Consider the following 27,907-nt stretch of genomic DNA (forward strand, 5'->3'; position numbering starts at 1 on the left):
TCAGGTCTTCCACCTCTCCGGCCGGGGCAGGGTTTTTTTTTTGTCAAGAAGAAGGATGGGGGTCTACGACCTTGTATTGACTATAGAGGTCTAAACGAGATAACAATTAAAAACAGAAATCCGTTGCCTCTGATTCCAGAACTATTCGACCGAGTTAAAGGAGCTACTGTGTTTTCCAAATTGGACTAACGGGGGGCCTACAATCTTATATGTATTCGCCCAGGTGACGAATGGAAGACAGCGTTTAATACCCGTGATGGGCATTACGAATACCTGGTAATGCCTTTCGGCCTGTGTATCGCCCCAGCTGTCTTTCAGGAATTCGTCAACAAAATTTTCAGGGATCTCCTATGACTGCTTGGTGGTATATTTGGACGACATCCTTATCTTTTCTAGGGATCTGAAGACCCATCGAGAACAAGTCAAAGAGGTTCTAACCCGATTAAGGAGGAATCGGTTGTTCTGCAAATTAGAGAAGTGTACCTTCGAAATACCCACGATCCCATTCCTCGGTTACATCCTCTCGGGACAGAAGTTACAAATGCATCCTGCTAAAGTCCAGGCAATCCTGGATTGGTCGCTTCCCGCAACCCTTAAGGGGGTTCAACGTTTTCTGGGATTCGCTAACTTCTACCGAAGATTCATAAAGAACTACTCTTCTGCCATAGCTCCCATTACTGCATTAACCAGAAAAGGAGCAGATCCTGCCAAGTGGCCTCCAGAGGCTTTAGAAGCTTTCTCATCTTTAAAAGAAGCCTTCATGACCGCTCCTGTCCTTCGACAACCCGATCTCAGCCGTCCGTTCCTGGTTGAGGTAGATGCCTCCACTGTAGGAGTAGGAGCAGTGTTGTCCCAACTCTTCGAGGACAAGAAGGTCCATCCCTGTGCGTTCTTCTCGCAAAGATTCTCTCCCGCTTAACAGAACTACGCTATTGGAGAACAAGAATTACTGGCGATTAAATTAGCCTTTTAGGAGTGGAGGTATCTGTTGGAGGGAGCTCAACATCCAATCTCGGTAACCACGGATCACAAGAACCTCCTATATCTACAATCAGCTCGATGTCTGAACCCACACCAAGCAAGGTGGGCACTCTTCTTTACCCGTTTCAACTTCAAACTTAGTTACCACCCAGGTTCTCTCTATAGAAAAAGCAGACGCACTATCTCGTTCACTAAGTTCTGAAGAACCCACTGATCATTCAAAGGAGAAGTTTATCTTGGAATCCACCTCTTTCTCTGCAACTCGTACTTCTCCGCTTCCTCTTCCCGGGAGAATATTCGTCGCCCCGAATCTTCGTAAGAGACTCCTTACACGGGCTCACTACTCCTCCTTTATGGGCCATGCAGGTGGTCAAAAAACTTTCAAATTCATTCTGCGTTCTTACTGGTGGCCTCGACTCAGGACAGATGTTCAAGAGTTTATAGCTGCTTGTCCGAAGTGTGCCCAACATAAAAGTCCGAAAGGTCATCCATCTGGTTTACTCCACCCATTACCTGTGCCGCAAAAACCATGGCGCATATCTCTATGGACTTTATTACCGATTTACCTGTTTCTGGCGGACGAAATACTGTGTGGGTCGTAGTTGACCGGTTCTCTAAAATGGCACACTTTTTTTCTCTGTCTGGTCTCCCATCAGCATCCCAGTTGGCAAAATTGTTCATAGCAGAAATCTTCCGACTCCATGATCTACCACAGGATATTGTATCAGATAGAGGTTCTCAGTTTGTGGCCAAGTTTTGGAGATCCCTATGTTCTGCTCTTGGTGTAAAACTGAATTTCTCCTCAGGGTATCATCCCCAAACAGATGGTCAGACGGAGAGAGTGAACCAGGACCTGGAGACATTTTTACGTTTATTTATGTCTTCCTCTCAGGACGACTGGCTGGACTTTTTTCCATTCGCAGAATTTGCCCATAATGTAGAATGGAGAAGATTTTGTAGCAGAATGGTAGAGATCTACCATTCTGCTACAAAATCTTCTCCATTCTACATAAACTATGGTTTCCATCCAAAGGTTCCTGACTTCCAACTTCTACCTACGCTTGAGGTTCCTGCCGCAGAGTTAGCACTTCGACAATTCACCAAAACTTGGAGACAAGTTCACGAGGCTTTGCTTAAGACATCCAAAAGGTATAAGACCTATGCAGATTTAAAGCGGAAGGCTGTACCAAGTCTTAAGGTGGGAGATCGAGTTTGGGTTTCCACACGTAACCTGAGGCTGAAGGTACCTACTAAAAAGTTTGCTCCCAGATTTATTGGTCCCTACCCAATCGAGAAAGTATTAAATCCTGTGGCTTACAAGGTGAAGTTGCCTCCGCATTTAAGAATCCCTAATGCATTTCATATTTCTATTTTAAAACCGTTGGTACTCAATCGTTTCAGAGCTGCTCTGCCTAAATCTCCCAAGATCCAATCGGCACAAGGAGACGAATTTGAGATTCACAAGATCCTCGACTCCCGCAGACGATATGGTCGCCTCCAGTATCTCGTTGATTGGAAGGGATATGGACCTGAGGAAAGGTCTTGGGTAGAAGCAGAAGATGTCCATGCTCCAAGATTTCTTCGGGCATTTCATGCCAGGTTTCCAGCTAAACCATATAGGTGTCCGGAGTCCACCCTCAAAAGGGGGGGTACTGTCAGCGTCCGGGGTCTTACCGGCACGCCAGGGCCGCGGGGTTTGCTGTGCAGGCGGCTTGTGGGCAGCGGCGGAGGAGGGCTGCCGCACTGGGTCTGTGTGCAGCGGTAGGCGGCGGTGGGGGTCCGCTCGTGGCGGCGGGACGCCGCTGCAGCGGTCTCTCTCACTTAGGCGATTGCTAGGAGACCAGGGGCAGGGAGCTGTGTGGTGTATACGGAAATGTCTGCACTACTGGGAGCCGCCATGTTGGAGACCAAATTCTGAAGCCTAGTGCAGGCTTCCTGTTTTTTTTCAGCCAATCCAGGGAGAGTTCTCCTTATAAAAGGGGGCTGGTTTATGACAGGGACGCCAGTGCTTCAAGTTACAACCCAGTTGTAGGTGCTTCAGCCTGTGCTCCCAGGATTCTTGCCGGGTCCTGGTTACTCCTGACTTTGCTTAGCCGTTTCTTATTTGCTGCTGCAGTCCTGCCGCTTCTAACCTACAGCCACCTGTGGAAGCGCTCCTGGAAACCCCGGTCCAGTAAGAGCCCTTGGGCACGGACGGTCCCGGGCTACAGCCTCGTTTTTCAAGCCACAGTCCGCAGTTCATTATCTACAGCCTCGTCTTTCAAGCCACAGTCCGCAGTTCTTTGGGGCAGATGTATTAACCTGGAGAAGGCATAAGGAAGTGATAAACCAGTGATATGTGTAAGGTGCTAAAGGCACCAGCCAATCAGATCCTAACTGTTAATTTACATATTGGAACTGATTGGCTGGTGCCTTTAACACCTTGCACATATCACTGGTTTATCACTTCCTTATGCCTCCTCCAGGTTAATACATCTGCCCCTTTGTCTTCAAACTTCGTCTTTAAGTCATCATTCACAAGCCACAGTTCTTTTCCCTCAACTTTGCTCTCAAGAACTACTACTCACTGACTCATAGCTCTGCCTACGTTATCCTTTGATCCCTCGTTCCATGAGAAGGAACTATATCCAGCCTCCACGTCTTCTTCATCCGCAGTCAACTACTTCCTTGGGCAAGACTCAGCTGTCCAATCCTCAAATCCAGCCAAGCGTGACAATAACTCTCTTATATAAATATATTATGATGTCTGGTTTAATTTATGTGTTGTATGAAATATGTGTTGTATATATCTTTGTGGCTTGTCTGTGTGAATGTGTAGGCTACCATATATTGCTGTGCACGCTGCGTGTATGCGCATGCACAGAGACCCATCTGTCTGGAGTTTGTATGTGGTGTGTATGTAATATTTTTGACTTCGACAGTGGACATATATGCACTTGTGTATTTTTATGTGTAGTGTTTTTGTTTTTCTGTGTATATATTTTCTGCAGCGGAGTACACTGGTTCCACAGGGATAACATTGGGGTGTAGAGTAGGATCTAAACGCTTTGACTGTTCCCAAGATGCTCAGCGCCGCCTCCTCTATAACCCCGCCTCCGTGCACAGGAGCTCAGTTTGTAAGTTGGTGCCTGCAGTACAGGCAGCTATCAGGCATGAAAAGAGTAAATATTCCCGCCCTGGAGCTGCATCTCTCTCTCTCTCTCTCTCTCTCTCTCTCTCTCTCTCACTCCCTGTCAGCGTTTGGGCAACATCTTCACATGCTGAGCTGATCCTGAGACTGTATCGGCAAAGCCTCCTCTGTAAAGCCGCCTTCATTATCAGCACTGTGCATTTTACAACACACTTAAGTATTCTACATGTCTTTTGACAGTGTTAGTTAAGAAAAGGTGCATTACTTCAGGGTTATGTAGTACAAGTACCCTGTGATATACATCCAGTCTTTACTGTGCATTGATATATCTATTACCCTATATAGCTTTACTTAGAATTACTTAGCATTGCTATTCCAGTGCAGTTTTATTGCTTGTCATAATTTCTGCATTTAACATGTGACTGTGTGTGTGTGCATATAGTTGCTGCGTGATTTCTACTTCGTGTATCTCACTCAGATTGCTATCCCTATGTTCTGTACCCTGAGGGGGGCTAAGTGTGTCAGGGTTACAATTTGATATAGGTGTTTCACAGGATATACTTATTTTGTATTTTTCTCTGTGATTTTCAGTCACTGTATACCTCTTGAATCCTCTGTTTGTGCTATCACACTGCACAGGGGGTTCTTGGTCAGGAATTATACTGCTGATATTGTACTGTGTTGCCCGTGATTTACGCTTTCAGATATGTCAGCTTCAAGGGGCGACGGTTCTGTGGCTGATCCCACAATGCGTGGTGGTGACGCCGCAGACACATTAGAGGAAAACATAGCAGGTGAGGGTTCAGGTTCTGGGGGTTCCATACCCCCCAGTAGGGCCGTGGTAACGGGGGTCTATAATGACCCGCCTTGGGCTACTTTCTCTACTCTATTGAATACGCTGGTAACTAGACTTACGCCCCCTATGTGACCTCACATGCCGGTACAGCCACATATTGTCCCTTCGGTTAATCAGCCATGGGCAGATCTGCTGTCCACTCAGTTACAGCAATTGAATCACTCACTGAACAAACAGAAACCTAACCCTCGCCCGCCTAAGACCAAGGGGTCCTCTAAGTGGGCCATTACTTCCTCACAATCCACCCATGTTCCAGACACTGTGTCTGATAAAGATGGCGTGTATACTGACCCCTCAGACACTGATCCAGATGCTTCTGATGGGGAATCTGTTTCGCAGGTGGATGTTCCTGACCTATTGGAGGCTATCAGGCTGATTCTTCAAATTGATGATGACTCAGAACCTGTTGTTAACTCTAAGAAACCGAATAGATTTAAATGTCAGAAGGCTATTAAACAAGCTTTACCTCATTCTGACCACATAGTTGACATAAGTCAGGAATCCTGGGAAATGCCAGGAAAGAAATTCACACCTCAGAAGAAGATGCTGGCTCGCTATCCCCTCGCTGCGGAGCTAAGTAAGAATTGGGAAACACCACCGCTGGTGTATTCGCAAGTGGCGCGGCTGGTGGTGTCCTCTGCTCTGCCTGTAACTACCGTCACCTCTCTGAAAGAACCGACGGATAAGCGTGTGGTGGGTTGTTTAAAAGCTATTTACACCCCTGCAGGAGCTGGGCATCGCCCACTATTGCAGCTACTTGGGCAGCAGAGGCTAAGGAGGTGGAAGCGGAGCTGCCGTCCAATTTTTCTGATAATGCTAGACAACGTCTCTTGTATATTGTCACAGCATCTCATTACATTAAGGAGGTGGCTTCTGATGCCAATATTCTGGCGGCCAAGGCTTCTACTATGTCCATTTTGGCTCGCCGGATTCTCTGGTTACGGTCCTGGTCTGTGGATCTGGACTCTAAGAAAACCCTGGAGGTGCTCCCTTGAGACATTCTTTTTGGTGAGGATCTTAACAAGATTGTGGCTGACTTAGCTTCTGCTAAGACGGCATGTCTACCTAGTACTGCTCCTTCGGTCCCGAAGGTTAAGAGTACTTCCTTTCGTTCCTTTCGTCCTCCAGGTAAAGCAAAGGGTCAGGCATACCCGAAACTGGCTCGCTTTTCCAAAACCACTAAGCCCAAACCTAAACGTGCCTGGGCTGCCCGTCAGCCTGCTTCCAAATCAGACAAGCCTACTGCATGACGGGACGGGCCTCCGCTTGGGGTTCCCAAGGTCGGAGGCCAACTTCTAAGGTTTACCCAGGAATGGTTGAAGACCACTTCCTACGCCTGGGTACGGGAAGTCGTCACTCACAGATACGCCATATCCTTCAAGAAATGTCCCGCTCATCGATTTTGCCTGACAGACATCCGTTCGGATCAGGTGAAGGCAAGAACTCTTCATTTGGTGGTACAGTCCCTCCTGGACACAGGAGTGGTAGTTGCCAGTGCCTCTGGCTCAGAGAGGCAAGGGGTACTATTCACCGCTGTTTCTAGTCCCGAAACCGAATGGTTCCTCCAGGCCCATTCTCAACCTCAAGTCCTTGAACAAATTTGTGAGGGTCTCCAAGTTTTGTATGGAAACTTTTCGCTCTATTGTACTGGCTTTGGAGACCGGGACTATTTGGTCTCCTTGGACATACAGGATGCTTACCTCCATATTCCTATTGACATATATAATGGTAGATGCTCAATCAGCTTAATGATATCATTCAGGTGCTCGAAAGGGAGGGGTATTTCTAAGCAAGAAAAAAAGAGACATTGTTTCCCCCAGCACCCTGAATGATAACAGTAACCAGATATTTTGGGGTGCCACACCCTGCACCTAGATATAGCGCTAGGGACACCAAATATACAGAGACACCTTGATGCGTCTTTGGGGCTTATTCACACATTTGCGCAAATATGTGTAACCTAGATCTCTGAATTCTAATATGTGGGATTTATATCTGGTTACTGTTATCATTCAGGGTGCTGGGGGAAATAATGTCTCTCTTTTTTCTTGCTTAGAAATACCCCTCCCTTTCGAGCACCTGAATGATATCATTAAGCTGATTGAGCATCTACCATTATATATGTCTGTTGTGAGAGGCAGAGAGGTTCCTGCATTAGGAGGAGGTGCAGGCCCTGACATGCCACATGGAGCATTATGGGGTTGCTCCAAGGTAGGTAGCTCTTAGCTTAGACATATTGTAGTAAGGTGCCATTATCATGTGGCTCCTTGCTGGTTAATCATAGACCCAGATTGGGGTAATGGAGGCGTGTGGTGTGGTGCCTCTGGAATGGCTGAGCTGGATGGCTTTAGTGTGTCATACCTTTACATTCTATTAACACTTTTCACTTATTAATTTTTTAACACTATCTCTCTTTCTCTGACGTCCTAGTGGATGCTGGGAACTCCGTAAGGGCCATGGGGAATAGACGGCTCCGCAGGAGACTGGGCACATCTAAAGAAAGATTTAGGACTATCTGGTGTGCACTGGCTCCTCCCCCTATGACCCTCCTCCAAGCCTCAGTTAGATTTCTGTGCCCGGCTGAGCTGGATGCACACTAGGGGCTCTCCTGAGCTCCTAGAAAGAAAGTATAATTTAGGTTTTTTATTTTACAGTGAGACCTGCTGGCAACAGACTCACTGCACCGAGGGACTAAGGGGAGAAGAAGCGAACCTACCTAAGTGGTGGTAGCTTGGGCTTCTTAGGCTACTGGACACCATTAGCTCCAGAGGGATCGCACACAGGACCTGACCTCGTCGTCCGTTCCCGGAGCCGCGCCGCCGTCCCCCTTACAGAGCCAGAATCAAGAAGGTCCGGAAAATCGGCGGCTGAAGACTTCTGTCTTCTCCAAGGTAGCGCACAGCACTGCAGCTGTGCGCCATTGCTCCTCATGCACACCACACACTGCGGTCACTGATGGGTGCAGGGCGCTGGGGGGGTGGCGCCCTGAGCAGCAATAAATAACACCTTGGCTGGCAAACTGACACCATATATAGCCCCAGAGGCTATATAGGTGTATATTAACCCCTGCCAGAAATATTAAAATAGCGGGAGAAAGCCCGCCGAAAAAGTGGCGGAGCCATCTCCCTCAGCACACTGGCGCCATTTTCCCTCACAGCTTCGCTGGAAGGATCGCTCCCTGGCTCTCCCCTGCAGTCCTGCACTACAGAAAGGGTAAAAAAGAGAGGGGGTTACAAATTTAGGCGCAGTATAATATATATATGCAGCTATATGGGGAAAACACTCTTTATAGGTGATATCCCTGTGGTATATAGCGCTCTGGTGTGTGCTGGCATACTCTCCCTCTGTCTCCCCAAAGGGCTTTGTGGGGTCCTGTCCTCTGTCAGAGCATTCCCTGTGTGTGTGCTGTGTGTCGGTACCGCTGTGTCGACATGTATGATGAGGAAGATGATGTGGAGGCAGAGCAAATGCCTGTAAATGTGTTGTCACCCCTGTGTGGATGGACTTATGGAAGGAATTACGTGACAGTGTCAGCTCCTTACATAAAAGGTTTGACGACATAGGACAGCCGGCTACTCAGCTTGTGACTGTTCCAGCGTCTCAAATGTCATCAGGGGCTTTAAAACGCCCGCTACCTCAGATGACAGACACAAATGTCGACACTGATACCGACTCCAGTGTCGACGACGATGAGACTAGTGTACCCTCCAATAGGTCCACCCGTTACATGATTGAGGCAATGAAAAATGTATTACACATTTCTGATAGTACCCCAGGTACCACAAAAAAAGGGTATTATGTTCGGTGAGAAAAAACTACCAGTAGTTTTTCCTGCATCTGAGGAATTAAATGAGGTGTGTGAGGAAGCCTGGACTTCCCCCGATAAGAAATTGATAATTTCTAAACGGTTATTGGCAGCGTACCCTTTCCCGCCAGAGGATAGGTCACGTTGGGAAACATCCCCTAGGGTAGATAAAGCGCTTACACGTTTATCAAAACAGGTGGCACTACCGTCTCCGGATACGGCCGCCCTAAAAGATCCTGCTGATAGAAGGCAGGAAGCTACCCTAAAAGCTATATATACACACACGGGCATTATATTGCGACCAGCGATTGCATCAGCATGGATGTGCAGTGCTGCTGCTGCGTGGTCAGATTCCCTGTCGGATAATATTGATACCCTGGATAGGGACAATATTTTGCTGAGGGGTGGAACTGTTGGGGATGGTCTTTCAGACCTTGTTTCCACAGCTACGGGCTGGGAAATCGACATTTTGCCACAGGCTACCCCACAGCAAAAGAAAGCACCGTATTATCAAGTACAGTCCTTTCGGCCCCATAAACACAAGAGGGCTCGAGGCGCATCCTTTCTGCCGAGAGGCAAAGGTAGAGGGAAAAAGCTGCAGCATACAGCCAGTTCCCAAGAGCAAAAGTCCTCCCCTGCGTCCGGTAAGTCCACAGCATGACGCTGGGGCTTCACAGGCGGACCCGGGTACGGTGGGGGCCCGTCTCAGAAATTTCAGCACACAGTGGGCTCTCTCACAGGTGGATCCCTGGATCCTTCAAGTAGTGTCTCAGGGGTACAGGCTGGAATTCGAGACGTCCCCCCCCGCCGTTTTCTAAAATCTGCCTTACCAGCAACTCCCTCTGTCAGGGAGGCAGTGTTGGTGGCTATCCAGAAACTGTATTCACAGCAAGTGATTGTCAAGGTACCCCTCCTTCAGCAAGGAAAGGGTTACTATTCCACAATGTTTGTGGTACCGAAACGGACGGTTCGGTGAGGCCCATCTTAAATTTAAAATCCTTGAACACTTATATCAAAAGGTTCAAGTTCAAGATGGAATCGCTCAGGGCGGTTATTGCGAGCCTGGTCGAGGGGGATTACATGGTCGCCCTGGACATCAAGGATGCGTACCTACATGTCCCCATTTACCCCCCTCACCAGGAGTACCTCAGATTTGTGGTACAGGACTGTCACTATCAGTTCCAGACGCTGCCGTTTGGGTTATCCACGGCACCGAAGGTCTTTACCAAGGTAATGGCCGAAATGATGATACTCCTTCACAAGAAGGGAGTTTAATTATCCCGTACTTGGACGATCTCCTGATAAAGGCGAGGTCCAAGGAACAGTTGGTAGTGGGAAGTGCTACAACAGCACGGCTGGATTCTCAATATTCCAAAGTCACAGCTGGTCCCGACGACACGTCTTCTGTTCCTGGGAATGATTCTGGACACAGACCAGAAAAAAGTGTTTCTTCCAGTGGAAAAAGCCGAGGAGTTGTCATCTCTAGTCAGAGACCTCCTAAAACCGGGACAGGTGTCGGTACATCAATGCACACGAGTCCTGGGAAAAATATTAGCTTCGTACGAAGCAATTCCATTCGGAAGGTTCCACGCAAGGACTTTCCAGTGGGACCTGTTGGACAAATGGTCCGGGTCCCATCTCCAGATGCAACAGCGGATAACCCTGTCGGCAAGGACCAGGGTATCGCTGCTGTGGTGGCTGCAGAGGGCTCATCTACTAGAGGGCCGCAGATTCGGAATACAGGACTGGGTCCTGGTGACCACGGATGCCAGCCTTCGGGGCTGGGGGGCAGTCACACAGGGAAGAAATTTCCAAGGACTGTGGTCAAATCAGGAGATTTCGCTTCACATAAATATTCTGGAGCTAAGGGCCATTTACAATGCCCTAAGCCAAGCAAGGCCCCTGCTTCAGAACCAGCCGGTACTGATCCAATCAGACAACATCACGGCGGTCGCCCATGTAAACAGACAGGGCGGCACAAGAAGCAGGAGGGCAATGGCAGAAGCCACAAGGATTCTCCGATGGGCGGAAAATCTTGTGTTAGCACTGACAGCAGTGTTCATTCCGGGAGTGGACAACTGGGAAGCAGACTTCCTCAGCAGGCACGACCTCCACCCGGGAGAATGGGGACTTCATCCAGAAGTCTTCCAAATACTGGTAAACCGGTGGGAAAGACCACAGGTGGAATTGCGCCAGGTCAAGGGACCCTCAGGCGATCGCTGTGGACGCTCTAGTAACACCGTGGGTGTACCAGTCGGTTTATGTGGTTCCTCCTCTGCCTCTCATTCCCAAGGTAATACGAAGGCGAGGAGTGAAAACTATACTCGTGGTTCCGGATTGGCCAAGAAGAGCTTGGTACCCGGAACTTCAAGAGATGCTTTCAGAGGACCCTTGGCCTCTGCCGCTCAGACAGGACCTGCTGCAGCAGGGGCCCTGTCTGTTCCAAGACTTACCGCGGCTGCGTTTGACGGCATGGCGGTTGAACACCGGATCCTGAAGGAAAAGGGCATTCCGGAGGAAGTCATCCCTACCCTGATCAGAGTCAGGAAGGATGTCACCGCAAAACATTATCACCGCATTGGCGAAAATATGTTGCTTGGTGTGAGGCCAGGAAGGCCCCAACGGAGGAATTTCAACTGGGGCGATTCCTGCATTTCCTACAAGCAGCGGTGACGTTGGGCCTCAAATTGGGGTCCATTAAGGTCCAGATTTCGGCCCTGTCGATTTTCTTCCAGAAAGAACTGGCTTCCCTGCCTGAAGTTCAGACTTTTGTCAAGGGAGTTCTGCATATTCAGCCTCCTTTTGTGCCCCCAGTGGCACCTTGGGATCTCAATGTGGTTTTGGAGTTCCTGAAATCACATTGGTTTGAACCACTTAAGACTGTGGATGTGAAATATCTCACGTGGAAAGTGGTCATGCTGTTGGCCCTGGCTTCGGCCAGGCGTGTGTCAGAATTGGCGGCTTTGTCTTATAAAAGCCCTTATCTGATTTTCCATATGGATAGGGCAGAATTGAGGACTCGTCCTCAGTTTCTCCCGAAGGTGGTATCAGCGTTTCACTTGAACCAGCCTATTGTGGTGCCTGCGGCTGCTGGGAACTTGAAGGATTCCAAGTTACTGGACGTAGTCAGGGCCCTGAAAATTTATGTTTCCAGGACGGCTGGAGTCAGGAAAACTGACTCGCTATTTATCCTGTATGCACCCAACAAACTGGGTGCTCCTGCTTCTAAGCAGACTATCGCGCGCTGGATTTGTAGCACTATTCAGCTGGCGCATTCTGCGGTGGGACTACCGCAGCCTAAATCTGTAAAAGCCCATTCCACAAGGAAGGTGGGCTCATCTTGGGCGGCTGCCCGAGGGGTCTCGGCTTTACAACTTTGCCGAGCTGCTACTTGGTCAGGGGCAAACACGTTTGCAAAATTCTACAAATTTGATACCCTGGCTGAGGAGGACCTGGAGTTCTCTCATTCGGTGTTGCAGAGTCGTCCGCACTCTCCCGCCCGTTTGGGAGCTTTGGTATAATCCCCATGGTCCTTACGGAGTTCCCAGCATCCACTAGGACGTCAGAGAAAATAAGAATTTACTCACCGGTAATTCTATTTCTCGTAGTCCGTAGTGGATGCTGGGCGCCCATCCCAAGTGCGGATTGTCTGCAATACTTGTAAATAGTTATTGTTACACAAATCGGGTTATTATTGCGAGCCATCTGTTCAGAGGCTCCTTTTGTTATCATACTGTTAACCGGGGTTCCTATCACGAGTTATACGTGTGATTGGTGTGGCTGGTATGAGTCTTACCCGGGATTCAAAATCCTTCCTTATTGTGTCAGCTCTTCCGGGCACAGTGTCCTAACTGAGGCTTGGAGGAGGGTCATAGGGGGAGGAGCCAGTGCACACCAGATAGTCCTAAATCTTTCTTTAGATGTGCCCAGTCTCCTGCGGAGCCGTCTATTCCCCATGGTCCTTACGGAGTTCCCAGCATCCACTACGGACTACGAGAAATAGAATTACCGGTGAGTAAATTCTTATTTTTAATTACATTTCATTTTTGTATCACCTTCTTTATAGCTTCGGCTTCCTAAATACTAATTTATTAACACTATAGTTTTTTCACTGGTATGCTGCCCTTGGCTTTCTGGCTTATGCTGGTGTTTTGGGGTGCCACACCCTGCACCTAGATATAGCGCTAGGGACCCCAAATATACAGAGGCCTTGATTCGGCTTTGGGGCTTATTCACACATTTGCGCAAATATGTGTAACCGAGATTTCTGAATTCTAATATTATGTGGGATTTATATCTGGTTACTGGTTATCATTCAGGGTGCTGGGGGAAACAATGTCTCCATATTCCTATTGCCATGTCGCATCAGCAATACCTGCGGTTTGCTATTGGCAACCTCCATTATCAATTTCGGGCCTTACCTTTTGGATTGACCACAGCTCCGTGAGTATTCACAAAGGTCATGGCGGTAATGATGGCCCTACTCTGCCGTCAGGGTGTCAGGATCCTGCCGTATCTGGACGACTTGCTGATCCTGGTGAATTCTCCAGAAATTCTCCTCCGTCATCTGGATCTGACAGTCCAGTTTCTACAAGCTCACGGGTGGCTCATCAACTGGAAGAAATCTTCCCTGGTCCCTGCTCAGAGCATGGTGCACCTAGGGGCATTGTTGGACACTCACAACCAGCAGTTGTTCTTGTCTCAGGAGAAAGTCCTGAACCTTCAGGACAGTATTCGATGCTTACTCTCTCGCCCACGAGTGTCGATACACTCGGCGAAACAAGTACTAGGCCTCATGGTGTCGGCTTTCGACATGGTGGAGTACGCTCAATTTCATTCCCGCCTCTGCAGAAGCTGATTCTTGCCAAGTGGGACAGCCTGCCTCACTGGATCAGGTCTCACATGATCTCCTTGTCTCCGGAGATTCGTCTGTCACTGAACAGGTGGCTACAGGACCATCGATTGAGCAGGGGTGGTCCCTTCTGGAATTCCAACTGGGTCCTTCTGACGACGGATGCCAGTCTGCGGGTTTGGGGCGCGGTGTTGGAGCAACACTCTCTTCAGGGCCGGTGGACCAGGGAGGAGTCTCTACTCCCGATAAACATTCTGGAATTGCGGGCGGTGTTCAATGTTCTGACCCTGGCCCAGCATTTCATACAGAACAGCCATTTTCAAGTACAGTCGGACAACACCACCATGGTGGTGTACATAAATCATCAAGGCGGCACTAGAAGCCACATGGCAATGATGGAAGTGTCAAGGATTCTTCAGTGGCCGGAACGCCATCTGCCAGCCATATCGGCTGTGTTCATTCCGGGGGTCCTCAACTGGGAAGCGGACTTCCTCAGTCATCAGGACGTACACGCCGAAGGGTGGAGCCTGCATCCAGAAGTATTTCAACTCCTAGTTGACAAGTGGGGCCTACCAGACGTAGACCTGATGGCGTCTCGACACAATCACAAAGTTCCGGTCTTCGGAGCAAGGACAAGGGATCCTCAAGCAGCGTTCGTGGATGCACTGGCAATTCCATGGAACTTTCGGCTGCCGTACGTGTTCCATACGGTGTCACTTCTGCCGAGGGTGATAAGGAAGTACAAGCAAGAAGGAGGAATACTGCTTATGATCGCTCCAGCGTGGCCCAGACGGCATTGGTTCTCAGGGTCTCTCGAAAGAGCGTCCTCTTCTTCTTCCGCAATGCCCAGACCTCCTCGTTCAGGGCCCTTGTGTCTACCAGGATTTGGCCCGGCTGGCTTTGACGGCGTGGCTCTTGAAGCTTCAGTTCTGAGGGCCAAAGGATTTTCTGAGGCGGTCATTCAAAGCATGTTGAAGGCCCGTAAGCCGGCTTCGGCCCGGATTTATCATAGGGTCTGGAATTCTTACTTTGCTTGGTGTGCTTCTAACAATCATAACGCTTACAAGTTTAGTATGGCCAAACTTTTGGCCTTCCTACAACAGGGCCTGGACTTGTCTGGCCTCCATCAAGGTTCATATTTCTGCATTGTTGGTATGGTTTGAGAGAAAAATTTCGACTCTGCTTGATGTTCATACATTCACTCAGGGTGTGTTACGGATTCAGCCTCCCTATGTCCCACCGGTGGCTCCTTGGGATTTGTCGGTGGCTCTGGAGGCCTTGCAAGAGTCTCCGTTTGAACCTCTTGAATCTGTGGATCTTTAGTGGCTCACTCGTAAGGTCTTGTTTCTGCTGGCTATTGCCTCTGCTAAATAGGTTTCAGACTTGGGTGCCTTATCCTGTCGGTCACCTTTTCTGATTTTTCACCGTGACCGGGTGGTTATTTGGACACGCCCTGGTTATCTACCTAAGGTGATTTCTTCTTTCCACCTTAACCAAGAGATTGTGGTTCCGGTCTTTATCTCTCTGGATTTATCCTCCAAAGAGCGGTCTTTGGATATGGAACGGGCTCTCCGTATCTATGTAAAGAGGACAGCCTGATTCTCTCTTTGTACTTTTTGGTTTTCACTGCGAATAAGCAGACCCTGGCCAGATGGATTAGAATGGTGATTGCACATGCTTATGTACAGGCTGGTCTTCCAGCTCCTGCTACCATCAAAGCCCATTCTACTCGGTCGGTAGGAACTTCTTGGGTGGCCCACCGTGGTGCGACCCTTGAACAATTGTGCAAGGCGGCTACTTGGTCCTCAGTGAACACGTTCATAAGGTTCTATGCCTTCGATACTTCCGCCTCCCAGGATGCTTCCTTTGGACGCCGGGTCCTTGTGCCCGCTACAGTGCGTCCCCTCCCATGAGGAACTGCTTTAGGACATCCCCAGTGTTATCCCTGTGGAACCCAGTGTACCCCGCTGCAGAAAAGGAGATTTATGGTAAGAACTTACCGTTGTTAAATCTCTTTCTGCGAGGTACACTGGGTTCCATATGGCGCCCACCCTGACGCACTTAGCTTCTTTGGGTTTGTATGGCATTAGCCGCTGATACCTTCTCCTGTCGTGAGAATGTGGTGTACGTGGCTACTAATGGTTGTCATCTCTTTTGCCTGCTACTGCATTGGACTGGTTAACGAAACTGAGCTCCTGTGAACGGAGGCGGGGTTATAGAGGAGGCGGCGCTGAGCATCTTAGGAACAGTCAAAGCTTTTAGCCTGTTGGTGCCTCGGATCAAGATCCTACTCTACACCCCGATGTTATTCCTGTGGAACCCAGTGTACCTCGCAGAAAGAGATTTAACAACGGTAAGTTCTTACCTTAAATCTCCTTTTTGGTTATGTTTTGATGCGGGCATTATGGTTATGTAACTTATTGGGTTTAGATGCTGCTTTGTGGTGTTATTGAACTTGCACTTTGTGGTTCCCTTGTCATGTATCCATCTGTGGGAGGAGTTCAAATAAGCATCTTTACTATGGTTGTTTTAACCATCATAGGGATTTGGTTATATTTATGATGGCATGATAACTATAATGATTAGTAGGCTGACCGTTGCTTAATCGCCACACACTGGCATGTGATTTTTTTGCTGCAATATTAGGTTGTGCAACATATGACACACATCAGTTTTTGACCTTAGTAGGTTACTGGCTATGTTGGTAATGTATGTTTAAAAGAAAGGTGATTGTGCTTTTATGTAGCTGTGGCGTTTGTGTTAACACCGGGCATGGAGTGGAGGCTAGCTCTGAATGCGGCGGGTTACAATGACAACGGCTAAAGCAATCCACAAATCAAGTGTCTATTACATCACCAGAAGTGACGTTTGCGCCGTGAACCGCATGTCCTGGGAGCGACTTGGAACGCACTTGACTTCCGGCTGTCTAGGCGCTGGTTTGAGCTGATAGGTGAACTTTCTAGCACATGCGCACTTGGCTGAGACGCACGCTGATGTGTGGCTGACGGCAGTTCAGCGCAGCTGTTTGAAATTTGTAAGAAGCTTTGCAGTATTTAAGTTGATGCTATGCACTCCTTCCCCAGATGGCACTTGACTAAGGAAGGTGACTGTGATGTGGTGCAGGGGTCGGTCTTGAACGGTCATCTACTGTCCAATCAGTGACCAATTCATCTTCTCCTTTTTTCTTCAAACATGATGAGTATTTTTACAAGCTTATCAAATTGCTATTATGGATGTATGTGAATTTATTCTATATTGATGCTGAGCCACCATTCTTTGTGACTTGTTTACAAAGTGCCCAGCTTGGGTGAAAATAAATATTGAATGTGTTTTTCTACACTTGAGTGCCCTTTTATACAGTACATTATTTTTTCTCTAACGTCCTAGTGGATGCTGGGAACTCCGAAAGGACCATGGGGAATAGCGGGCTCCGAAGGAGGCTGGGCACTCTAGAAAGATTTATGACTACCTGGTGTGCACTGGCTCCTCCCACTATGACCCTCCTCCAAGCCTCAGTTAGATTTCGTGCCCGGCCGAGGTTGGATGCACACTAGGGGCTCTCCTGAGCCCTTAGAAAGAAAGTATAGATTTAGGTTTTTTATTTTCAGTGAGACCTGCTGGCAACAGGCTCACTGCAGCGAGGGACTAAGGGGAGAAGAAGCGAACTCGCCTGCTTGCAGCCGGATTGGGCTTCTTAGGCTACTGGACACCATTAGCTCCAGAGGGATCGACCGCAGGCCCAGTCCTTGGTGTTCGGTCCCGGAGCCGCGCCGCCGTCCCCCTTACAGAGCCAGAAGCAAGAAGAGGTCCGGAAAATCGGCGGCAGAAGACATCAGTCTTCACCAAGGTAGCGCACAGCACTGCAGCTGTGCGCCATTGCTCCTCATACACACTTCATACTCCGGTCACTGAGGGTGCAGGGCGCTGGGGGGAGGGCGCCCTGAGAAGCAATAAAAACACCTTGGCTGGCAAAAACTCCACAATATATAGTCCCAGAGGCTATATATGTGGAAAATACCCCTGCCAGAATATGGAAAAAAGCGGGAGAATAGGCCGCGGAAAAGGGGCGGAGCTATCTCCTGCAGCACACTGGCGCCATTTCTCCTTCACAGATCCGCTGGAAGGAAGCTCCCTGGCTCTCCCCTGCAGTCTACACTACAGAACAGGGTAAAAACAGAGAGGGGGGGCACTAAATTTAGGCGCAATATATATATTATATGAAACAGCAGCTATAGGGGACATAACTCAGTTAGTCCCTGCATTATATAGCGCTCTGGTGTGTGCTGGCATACTCTCACTCTGTCCCCCCAAAGGGCTTTTGTGGGTCCTGTCCTCATTCGGAGCATTCCTTGTGTGTGTGCGGTGTGTCGGTACGGCTGTGTCGACATGTTTGATGAGGATAATGATGTGGAGGCGGAGCAGATGCCTTTAGAAGGGATGTCACCCCCTGCGGGGCAGACACCTGAGTGGATGGGCTTATGGAAAGTAATGAGTGCACGTATAGACTCCCTATATAAAAAAATCGACGACATGCCAAATGTGGGACAGCCGACTTCTCAGCTCGTGCCTGCCCAGGCGTCGCATGGGTCATCAGGGGCTCTAAAACGCCCGCTACCTCAAGCAGACCCAGATGTCGACACTGATACTGACACCAGTGTCGACGACGATGAGTCTAACCTGATGCCCACTAAGGCCATTCACTGCATGATTGAGGCAATGAAAGAGGTGTTACACATTTCTGATATAACTACAGGTACCATTAAAAAGGGTATTATGTTTGGAGAGAAAAAACTACCCGTAGTTTTTCCCCCATCAGATGAATTAAATGAAGTGTGTGAAGAAGCGTGGGCTTTCCCTGATAAAAAATTGGTAATTCCTAAGAAGGTACTAATGGCGTTCCCTTTCCCGCCAGAGGATAGGTCACGTTGGGAAACACCCCCTAGAGTGGATAAAGCGCTCACACGTTTGTCTAAAAAGGTGGCACTACCGTCTCCGGATACGGCCACCCTCAAGGAACCTGCTGATAGAAAGCAGGAGGCGATCCTGAAGTCTGTATATACACACACAGGCATTATACTTAGGCCAGCTATTGCGTCAGCTTGGATGTGCAGTGCTGCCGCTGCGTGGTCAGATAAACTGTCAGAAAATATTGACACATTAGACAGAGACACGATCCTGTTAACCATAGACCATATAAAAGACTCAGTCTTATATATGAGAGATGCACAGAGGGAAATCTGCCGACTGGCATCTAAAGTAAGTGCATTGTCCATTTCTGCTAGGAGAGGCTTATGGACTCGCCAGTGGACAGGAGATGCGGATTCAAAAAAGCACATGGAAGTGTTACCATATAAGGGTGAGGAATTATTTGGGGATGGTCTCTCGGACCTAGTTTCCACAGCAACGTCTGGGAAGTCAGCATTTTTACCCCATGTCCCCTCACAGCCTAAGAAGGCGCCGTTTTATCAGGTTCAGTCCTTTCGGACCCAGAAAAACAGGCGTGGAAAAGGCGGGTCTTTTCTGTCCAGAGGCAGAGGTAGGGGAAAAAGGCTGCAACAAACAGCAGGTTCCCAGGAGCAAAAGTCCTCCCCCGCTTCTTCTTCCAAGTCCGCCGCATGACGGTGGGGCTCCACAGGCGGAGCCAGGTACGGTGGGGGGTCGCCTCAAAAATTTCAGCGATCAGTGGGTTCGCTCACAGGTGGATCCCTGGATCCTGCAAATAGTATCTCAGGGATACAAGCTGGAATTCGAGGCGTCCCCACCCCACCGGTTCCTAAAATCTGCCTTGCCGATTGCTCCCTCAGACAGGGAGGCGGTGCTAGCGGCAATTCACAAGCTGTATTCCCAGCAGGTGATAATCAAGGTACCCCTACTTCAACAAGGCCGGGGTTATTATTCCACACTATTTGTGGTACCGAAACCGGACGGTTCGGTGAGACCCATTCTAAATTTGAAATCCTTGAACACGTACATAAAGAAATTCAAGTTCAAGATGGAATCGCTCAGGGCGGTTATTGCAAGCCTGGACGAGGGGGATTACATGGTATCCCTGGACATCAAGGATGCTTACCTACATGTCCCCATTTACCATCCTCACCAGGAGTACCTCAGATTTGTGGTACAGGATTGCCATTACCAATTCCAGACGCTGCCGTTTGGACTGTCCACGGCACCGAGGGTATTTACCAAGGTTATGGCGGAAATGATGATACTCCTTCGAAGAAAGGGAGTTTTAATTATCCCATACTTGGATGATCTCCTAATAAAAGCGAGGTCCAAGGAACAGTTGTTGGTGGGAGTAGCACTATCTCAGGAGGTGCTGCAACAGCACGGCTGGATTCTGAATATCCCAAAGTCACAGCTGGTTCCGACGACACGGCTACTGTTCCTGGGTATGATTCTGGATACAGTCCAGAAGAAAGTGTTTCTCCCGGAGGAGAAAGCCAGGGAGTTGTCATCTCTAGTCAGAGACCTCCTGAAACCAAAACAGGTATCAGTGCATCGCTGCACACGGGTCCTGGGGAAGATGGTGGCTTCTTACGAAGCAATTCCCTTCGGCAGGTTCCATGCCAGAATCTTTCAGTGGGACCTGTTGGACCAGTGGTCCGGATCGCATCTTCAGATGCATCGCTTAATAACCCTGTCTCCAAGAACCAGGGTGTCTCTACTGTGGTGGCTGCAGAGTGCCCATCTTCTAGAGGGCCGCAGGTTCGGAATACAGGACTGAGTCCTGGTGACCACGGATGCCAGCCTTCGAGGCTGGGGGGCAGTCATACAGGGAAGAAACTTCCAAGGACTATGGTCGAGTCAGGAGACTTCCCTTCACATAAATATTCTGGAACTAAGGGCCATCTACAATGCCCTAAGTCGAGCAAAAGCCCTGCTCCTACACCAGCCGGTGCTGATCAGGTCAGACAACATCACGGCAGTCGCCCATGTAAATCGACAGGGCGGCACAAGAAGCAGGATGGCGATGGCAGAAGCCACAAGAATTCTCCGATGGGCGGAGAATCATGTACTAGCACTGTCAGCAGTGTTCATTCCGGGAGTGGACAACTGGGAAGCAGACTTCCTCAGCAGACACGACCTCCACCCGGGAGAGTGGGGACTTCACCCAGAAGTCTTCCAGATGCTGGTAAACCGTTGGGAAAAACCACAGGTGGACATGATGGCGTCCCGTCTCAACAAAAAGTTAAAAAGATATTGCGCCAGGTCAAGGGACCCTCAGGCGATAGCTGTGGACGCTCTAGTGACACTGTGGGTGTACTAGTCGGTTTATGTGTTCCGTCCTCTGCCTCTCATTCCAAAGGTATTGAGAATAATAAGAAAGCGAGGAGTAAACACAATTCTCGTGGTTCCGGATTGGCCAAGACGAGCGTGGTACCCGGAACTTCAAGAGATGCTCTCAGAGGACCCGTGGCCTCTACCGCTCAGACAGGACCTGATACAGCAGGGGCCCTGTCTGTTCCAAGACTTACCGCGGCTGCGTTTGACGGCATGGCGGTTGAACACCGGATCCTAAAGGAAAAGGGTATTCCGGAAGAAGTCATTCCTACGCTTATTAAGGCCAGGAAAGATGTTACGGCAACGCATTATCACCGCATATGGCGAAAATATGTTGCATGGTGCGAGGCCAATAAGGCCCCAACAGAGGAATTTCAACTAGGTCGATTTCTGCATTTCCTGCAAGCAGGAGTGGATATGGGCCTAAAACTAGGCTCCATTAAAGTACAGATCTCGGCTCTGTCGATTTTCTTTCAAAAAGAACTAGCTTCAGTCCCTGAAGTTCAGACTTTTGTAAAAGGAGTGCTGCATATTCAGCCCCCGTTTGTGCCTCCAGTGGCACCTTGGGATCTCAACGTGATGTTGAGTTTCTTAAAATCACATTGGTTTGAGCCACTAAAAACCGTGGATCTGAAATATCTCACGTGGAAAGTGGTCATGTTGTTAGCCTTGGCTTCGGCCAGGCGAGTGTCAGAATTAGCGGCTTTATCATGTTAAAGCCCTTATCTGATTTTCCATATGGATAGGCCAGAGTTGAGGACTCGTCCCCAATTTCTCCCTAAGGTGGTGTCAGCGTTTCACCTGAACCAGCCTATTGTGGTGCCGGCGGCTACTAGTGAATTGGAGGACTCCAAGTTGCTAGACGTTGTCAGGGCCCTGAAAATATATGTTTCCAGGACGGCTGGAGTCAGGAAAACTGACTCGTTGTTTATCCTGTATGCACCCAACAAGCTGGGTGCTCCTGCTTCTAAGCAGTCTATTTGTCGCTGGATTTGTAGTACAATTCAGCTTGCACATTCTGTGGCAGGCATACCACAGCCAAAATCTGTAACTGCCCATTCCACAAGGAAGGTGGGCTCATCTTGGGCGGCTGCCCGAGGGGTCTCGGCTTTACAACTTTGCCGAGCAGCTACTTGGTCAGGGGCAAACACGTTTGCAAAATTCTATAAATTTGATACCCTGGCTGAGGAGGACCTGGAGTTCTCTCATTCGGTGCTACGGAGTCATCCGCACTCTCCCGCCCGTTTGGGAGCTTTGGTATAATCCCCATGGTCCTTTCGGAGTTCCCAGCATCCACTAGGACGGTAGAGAAAATAAGAATTTACTCACCGGTAATTCTATTTCTCGTAGTCCGTAGTGGATGCTGGGCGCCCATCCCAAGTGCGGATTGTCTGCAATACTTGTACATAGTTACTGTTAACTAAAGGGTTATTGTTGAGCCATCTGTTGAGAGGCTCAGTTGTTTTCATACTGTCAAACTGGATATAGTATCACGAGTTGTACGGTTTGATTGGTGTGGCTGGTAAGAGTCTTACCCGGGATTCTAAATCCTTCCTTATTATGTCTGCTCGTCCGGGCACGGTGTCCTAACTGAGGCTTGGAGGAGGGTCATAGTGGGAGGAGCCAGTGCACACCAGGTAGTCATAAATCTTTCTAGAGTGCCCAGCCTCCTTCGGAGCCCGCTATTCCCCATGGTCCTTTCGGAGTTCCCAGCATCCACTACGGACTACGAGAAATAGAATTACCGGTGAGTAAATTCTTATTTTCTGGACCATTTCGGAACAACTTTAAGGAAGCACCTTCAATGATACGCTGGATTAGTGTGCAAATGCTTCAACAAGGATATATATATATATATATATATATATATATACTGTATATGTACAATAAAAGCAAAGACATTGTTTAGAAACATTGGGAGCTATTCATTTGTTAGCACTGGCAGCTGTTACTCCTGCTCACCCTACCGAGCTATTACATTTTTGCTCTTGTAGGGCATGAATTTGAGCTGTCAGTCCCCCGGGGTGGCGAGTTGAAATGTGCGAAAAGTGACCTTTTTGGTTGCCCAAGCGGCACTTTCTGCGAGCGCGCCTATTAGTTTAGTTGGGTTTAGTTGCCTTACATGGCTAAACTTGACACTAATGGGCGCAATCAGCGCGATAACGAGCATCGATTGAATATCGTCACTTTAGACGGGAAATCGGGACGCAATAGCAATTGAATAGCGCTCATTGTGTTCCTTAGGCGTATATTTATTGAGAAGACATGAGAAAAGTATTTTCTCCATTAAAACATACAGAAATACAGTAGACCACTAATACCTGTTTCACACATGCAGGAAAATCCTAAGTTTTTGCACAAGAACATGCATCGACATAGGTTTTTGGTATTTGTGAAAGCAAACTACCTGGGATGAAGTCCTAGGTTCAAACACATGACAGTAGATGATTGGGGTGGTCTTCAGTTTGCCAGCGGCCGGGCTACAGACGACCAGCATACCTGCGCCGGCATACCGTCAGCTTTTCTCCCTCTTGGTGGTCCACGACCTCCCTGGAGGGAGAATAGATAGTGCGCGCCACCATGTCCGCAGCGTGGCGAGCCCGCAAGGGGCTCATTTGCGCTCGCCCAGCTGTCGGTATGCCGGCGCCGGTATGCTGGCCGCCGGGAGCCTGACCGCCGGCATAACATACTACACCCGATGATTGGCTAGAGCACCATTAGCTTACGCAACAAGTTTTAAATATCTAAAACTCAGTGATAAATGAGCCCTTAAGCATGTTTTGTTTGGTATCAAAGTGATACTAATGAAACCTTTATTGCACTGACCACCACCAGTGCAATAAAGCTAAAGCGGCTGCAAAAATGCTACAGCCCGAAATTACTAATTACAATTTGGATGTCTACATGCCCGGGTTCCCCCAGGCTTTTCAGATGTCCCTGGGCATTTGCCTATACTTCCTATGCATTGGGTCGGCTCTGATGCTACCATGTGGCTATTGTACAGTACCCCCCTCCCCCCCCCCACACACACACACCCAAAAAAATAAACAAAACAAAACCATTATGATTTGTTAAAGGGAGATAGGAAGAAGCCTTTGGTCCTAATTTCAGATGTGGTTTTAGATGCTATTGCTGCTGCTTACATAGAAGCAGCAGTAATAGCATTAATGTGGTAATGCAGCAGGAGGTGTCATGCCTTCTGCATGCATTACTGATCTGAGCTGCATCTAAGGATGCAGTATCGGATGAAGTGCAACACCATGAACTTGCGGCGTGACTCATGAGGTCGCATAAGCCGGACACCGCAGGAACTGCCAAGATGCCAGGAAATCTATGACCTTGGACGGCCTTCTCCCGTCCCCCCATTTAAGAAATGGAGGCTATCGCTGCCCCCTCTCCAATCCCAACTGCATCAGACTGTCAGTCACTCACAGTCTGATGCCACCATACGTCCTCAATTGCAGACCCATACTGCACATGCGCCGTATGGGTTCGGCGCATGTGCAAAGTACTGAACATTTGTACTTTGCAGCATGCACCGCTTATGCGACAGGACCACATTAATGCCCTTTATTTTTAGGACAGGGGTAATACAGAACTATACATACTGTAATGCCTAACACTGGAGAAGTGACATTGAGCACCTGAGGGGCGTGTCACTTTGGATTGGAGCAGCTGCCATCGGCAGCAAGAGGGGATTACAAGGACAAGGTGGGAGAGTCCTGTGGACATTGATTGCCAGGAGATATAATTGACCTACAAAGACGAGAGTGCCACTTGAGGTAACTGAACAAGACGAGCTGATTACCTCATATTGGCACTGGCGCTGCAAGGTTCTAACGGGCGCTAATTGTTAAGTCACCAGTAACGTGGTGAGCCTGCCCCTTGAAGTCCTGTAAATACCAAATTGCTTTCTAACAAATATTTAAAATGCCCGCTCTAATATATATTGTAGACGCCTGCACATCTTATTACCATGTGCCATGAATGTGCGCTATACATCGCAAAACACTGCATCCCATAAGAGAAAACAATACACCCACACATTATCTGAGTTCCAAAGCTCATTGATGTATATATTTGTTATTAAAAGGATATGTATTCAATATATCACAATGTACAGTATACATATAGTTACATGGTTACAATTTATACAGTAAGCAGTTAATACATACAGTTACAGGCCAGCGATACAATTACCATTCCCTCAATGCATCCTCCTCTTAATATATCGCTCTCTCTAAGCAAATAAATACAGGAACTGGTCTGGCAACATCTCCACCATCGTCTGGGACAAAACAGCAACTAACTCCTGTGTGTCTGATCAGCAATGTGTTATCTAGTTTGGGGCACACATCTAGTCTAAGGGAGGGAACTTTCTCATTCATGATGAGTCACTGGTCTGTTCGTATGCTAACCAGGTTCAGCCATGAAGACATCAAAAGGGCTGGCCTGAGTTTCCTGTCCATTGTTCTAATAATACTGACTTTAGCTTTCATACATTTAGTCATAACTACTTGTTGCAGTGTCCTACAACTTAATAACAAGTATCACATGAATATAGACATTAATCTGGTTGCTTTAATACCAAATACGACAGGTATATCTTGCTTCGTTCCAATAATACACATACATGACATTACTCCATTATATATTTTTAAATCATTATGATGTCTGGCGCTTGATATGTTATAATTATGTGCCGTATGAAATATGTGTCAAATCCATCTCTGTGGCATGTCCGTGTAAATGCGTATGTTACCATATATTGCTGTGCTTGCTGCGCATATTTGCAAGCATAGCGACTTATATGTGTGGAATCTGTATGTTCTTTCTATGTAATATTTTTGACTTCGACAGTCCGTACCAGCGGGGAATTGGCTCTGGGGGAAAGGTGAAGTGGCGCTTTGACCGGGGGTATGACAGACAGGGTGTAGAAGCCACCCCCTATGAAGAGAGGAAAGGCCAGCATTGGACAGCATGGAAGAAGCGCTGGTGGTGTGGCCCAGCATAGGAGCTGGCACCAGAGAATTGTGTGACAGGGTAGAGAGATTGGGGCTTAACATTGGACAGAGTGTACATGCACCAGGAGAGAGCAGAGGTGAAAGTAAGGAGGGTGTAGCAGCAGCATTGCTGAGAGGAGCGAGGGACCAGACATATACCCCATGAAGCAGAGTCCGGGTTGTGACGAGCAGAGACTGAGGAGCTGTGGAGGACACAGCCTCAATGGTGGAGCAAAACAGTGACTGCTTCTGGTTACAAGCATTGCGGCTCGAGGCTTAATAGCTGGAGGGGAGGAGATGGAGTGGCAGTTTCCCCCTGCCCATCTTCCCGCTGGTACTACTGCATTGAAAATGGATCAATTGCTCTGGTCCAGTAGGGGAGTGGACTGCCGTTACGTCCCCAGCAAGTGGCTCCCTTACACATGTGCCTCATGTCTGTAGTGAGAATTATGCCACTAAGCCTACTGCTGATGGCAACAGGCTGCTGAGTATTGTGCATGCACAACAGCTATCTGCTCATGTACATTACACTTTCACCCGGCAGGGACTCAGCAAAGCCTAGTAGGCTTTTCTGGAACAAAAAAGACTTCTGCTGTCACCGTTGACCATCCTTCTAACTCCTGATGGCGTAAGCAGTGCATTCGCACTTAATGCTGTCTGCTAAATACATAATAGAGCTTATAACCCCTGAGTGCAGAAGGGTTTATGGCACATTCTTAAATAGAGCACTTATTCCTACATTCAAGCTGCTTTTTAAAAGTATGCTGAGCGTACAGTTCTGTTTTCTTGTCTGTTTTTAAGCAGAACTCCGAAACCATAAGAAACGAGGAGTGTTTTAAATCAGCTCATCGTTTCCTGAATGAATTACCCTCTTCTTCAGCTGAACAATTCTTTGCGAGGAATATGAATCATAGGCATAACAAGGCTATCGGCAGGTACTGTACATCCCCCTTCATTTCCTCCCTTTAATAAGATTTGACAAGTATAATACAGGTTGAGTATCTCTTACCCAAACTGCTTGGGACCAAAGGTATTTTGGATATCGTATTTTTCCGTATTTTGGAATAATTGCATACCATAATGTGATATCATGGTGATGGGGCCTAAATCTAAGCAAAGAATGTATTTATGTTACATATACACCTTATACACACAGCCTGAAGGCAATTTTAGCCAATATTTGTTATAACTTTGTGCATTAAACAAAGTGTGTGTACATTCACACAATTCATTTATGTTTCACATACACCTTATACACACACCCTGAAGGTCATTTAATACAATATTTTTGATAACTTTGTGTATTAAACAAGGTTTGTGTACATTGAGCCATCAAAAAACAAAGGTTTCACTATCTCACTCTAAGTCAAAAAAGTCTGTATTTCGGAATATTCCGTATTTCGGAATATTTGGATATGGGATACTCAACCTGTAGTTACAAAAACTGAACTTGATTTGAATATGTGAAAGTTTTCACATGCTTACACTTATAGTATTGGGTTTGCTGTTGTGTATATACGTGAATGTCTTCATTTTTCTTAATAAAAGGTGTCTCCCAATGAATTTGCAAAGAGAAGGGTTAACGAGAGCCCAAAAACGTCGCATGGAAATTGATGCTAGCCAGGCAGATGCTGATGCAATGCAGATAGTTACATCTGTAAGTATGAAAAATTTCTATTCTTCCTTATAAATTGGTACTTTGGGGCAGATGTATTAAACCTGGAGAAGGGATAAAGAAGTGATAAAGCAGTGATAAGTGCAAGATGATAACACACCAACCAATCAGCTCCTAACTGTCATTTCTCAAATCCGTAATGATTGACTGCTGCGTTATCACCTTGCACTTATCACTGCTTTATCACTTCTTTATCCCTTCTCCAGGTAAATACAGTTGGGCCTTTGTGTCTTATAGTTGGGTTCAGTATGTAATCCCGATGGACGGGATGCCGATGATCAGAATACCGACATGGTCATCCTGGCCATTAAAATCCCGACA

The 27,907-nt window shown here is 48.0% G+C and overlaps 1 protein-coding gene across 4 annotated transcripts in view; it reads left to right on the forward strand.

The window, feature by feature from the left end:
• Positions 1-27,907, forward strand: part of LOC134910095 (ATPase family AAA domain-containing protein 2-like) — a 611,116-nt gene that overhangs the window by 103,584 nt on the left and 479,625 nt on the right. For 3 of the 4 annotated variants that reach the window (XR_010176115.1, XM_063917735.1, XM_063917737.1), the window contains exons 2-3: positions 26,716-26,846; positions 27,460-27,568. Coding sequence is in view for 3 of the 4 variants with exons in the window: in XM_063917735.1 (XP_063773805.1) it covers positions 26,815-26,846; positions 27,460-27,568 (141 nt within the window). In the remaining variant the exon portion in view is untranslated. Of the gene's footprint in view, positions 1-26,712; positions 26,847-27,459; positions 27,569-27,907 lie in introns of all 4 variants that reach the window. The other variant, XM_063917736.1, reaches the window with a different exon arrangement.

Source organism: Pseudophryne corroboree, chromosome 4 (assembly GCF_028390025.1).
Source record: "Pseudophryne corroboree isolate aPseCor3 chromosome 4, aPseCor3.hap2, whole genome shotgun sequence".
In the NCBI taxonomy this organism is placed as follows: Eukaryota; Metazoa; Chordata; class Amphibia; order Anura; family Myobatrachidae; genus Pseudophryne; species Pseudophryne corroboree.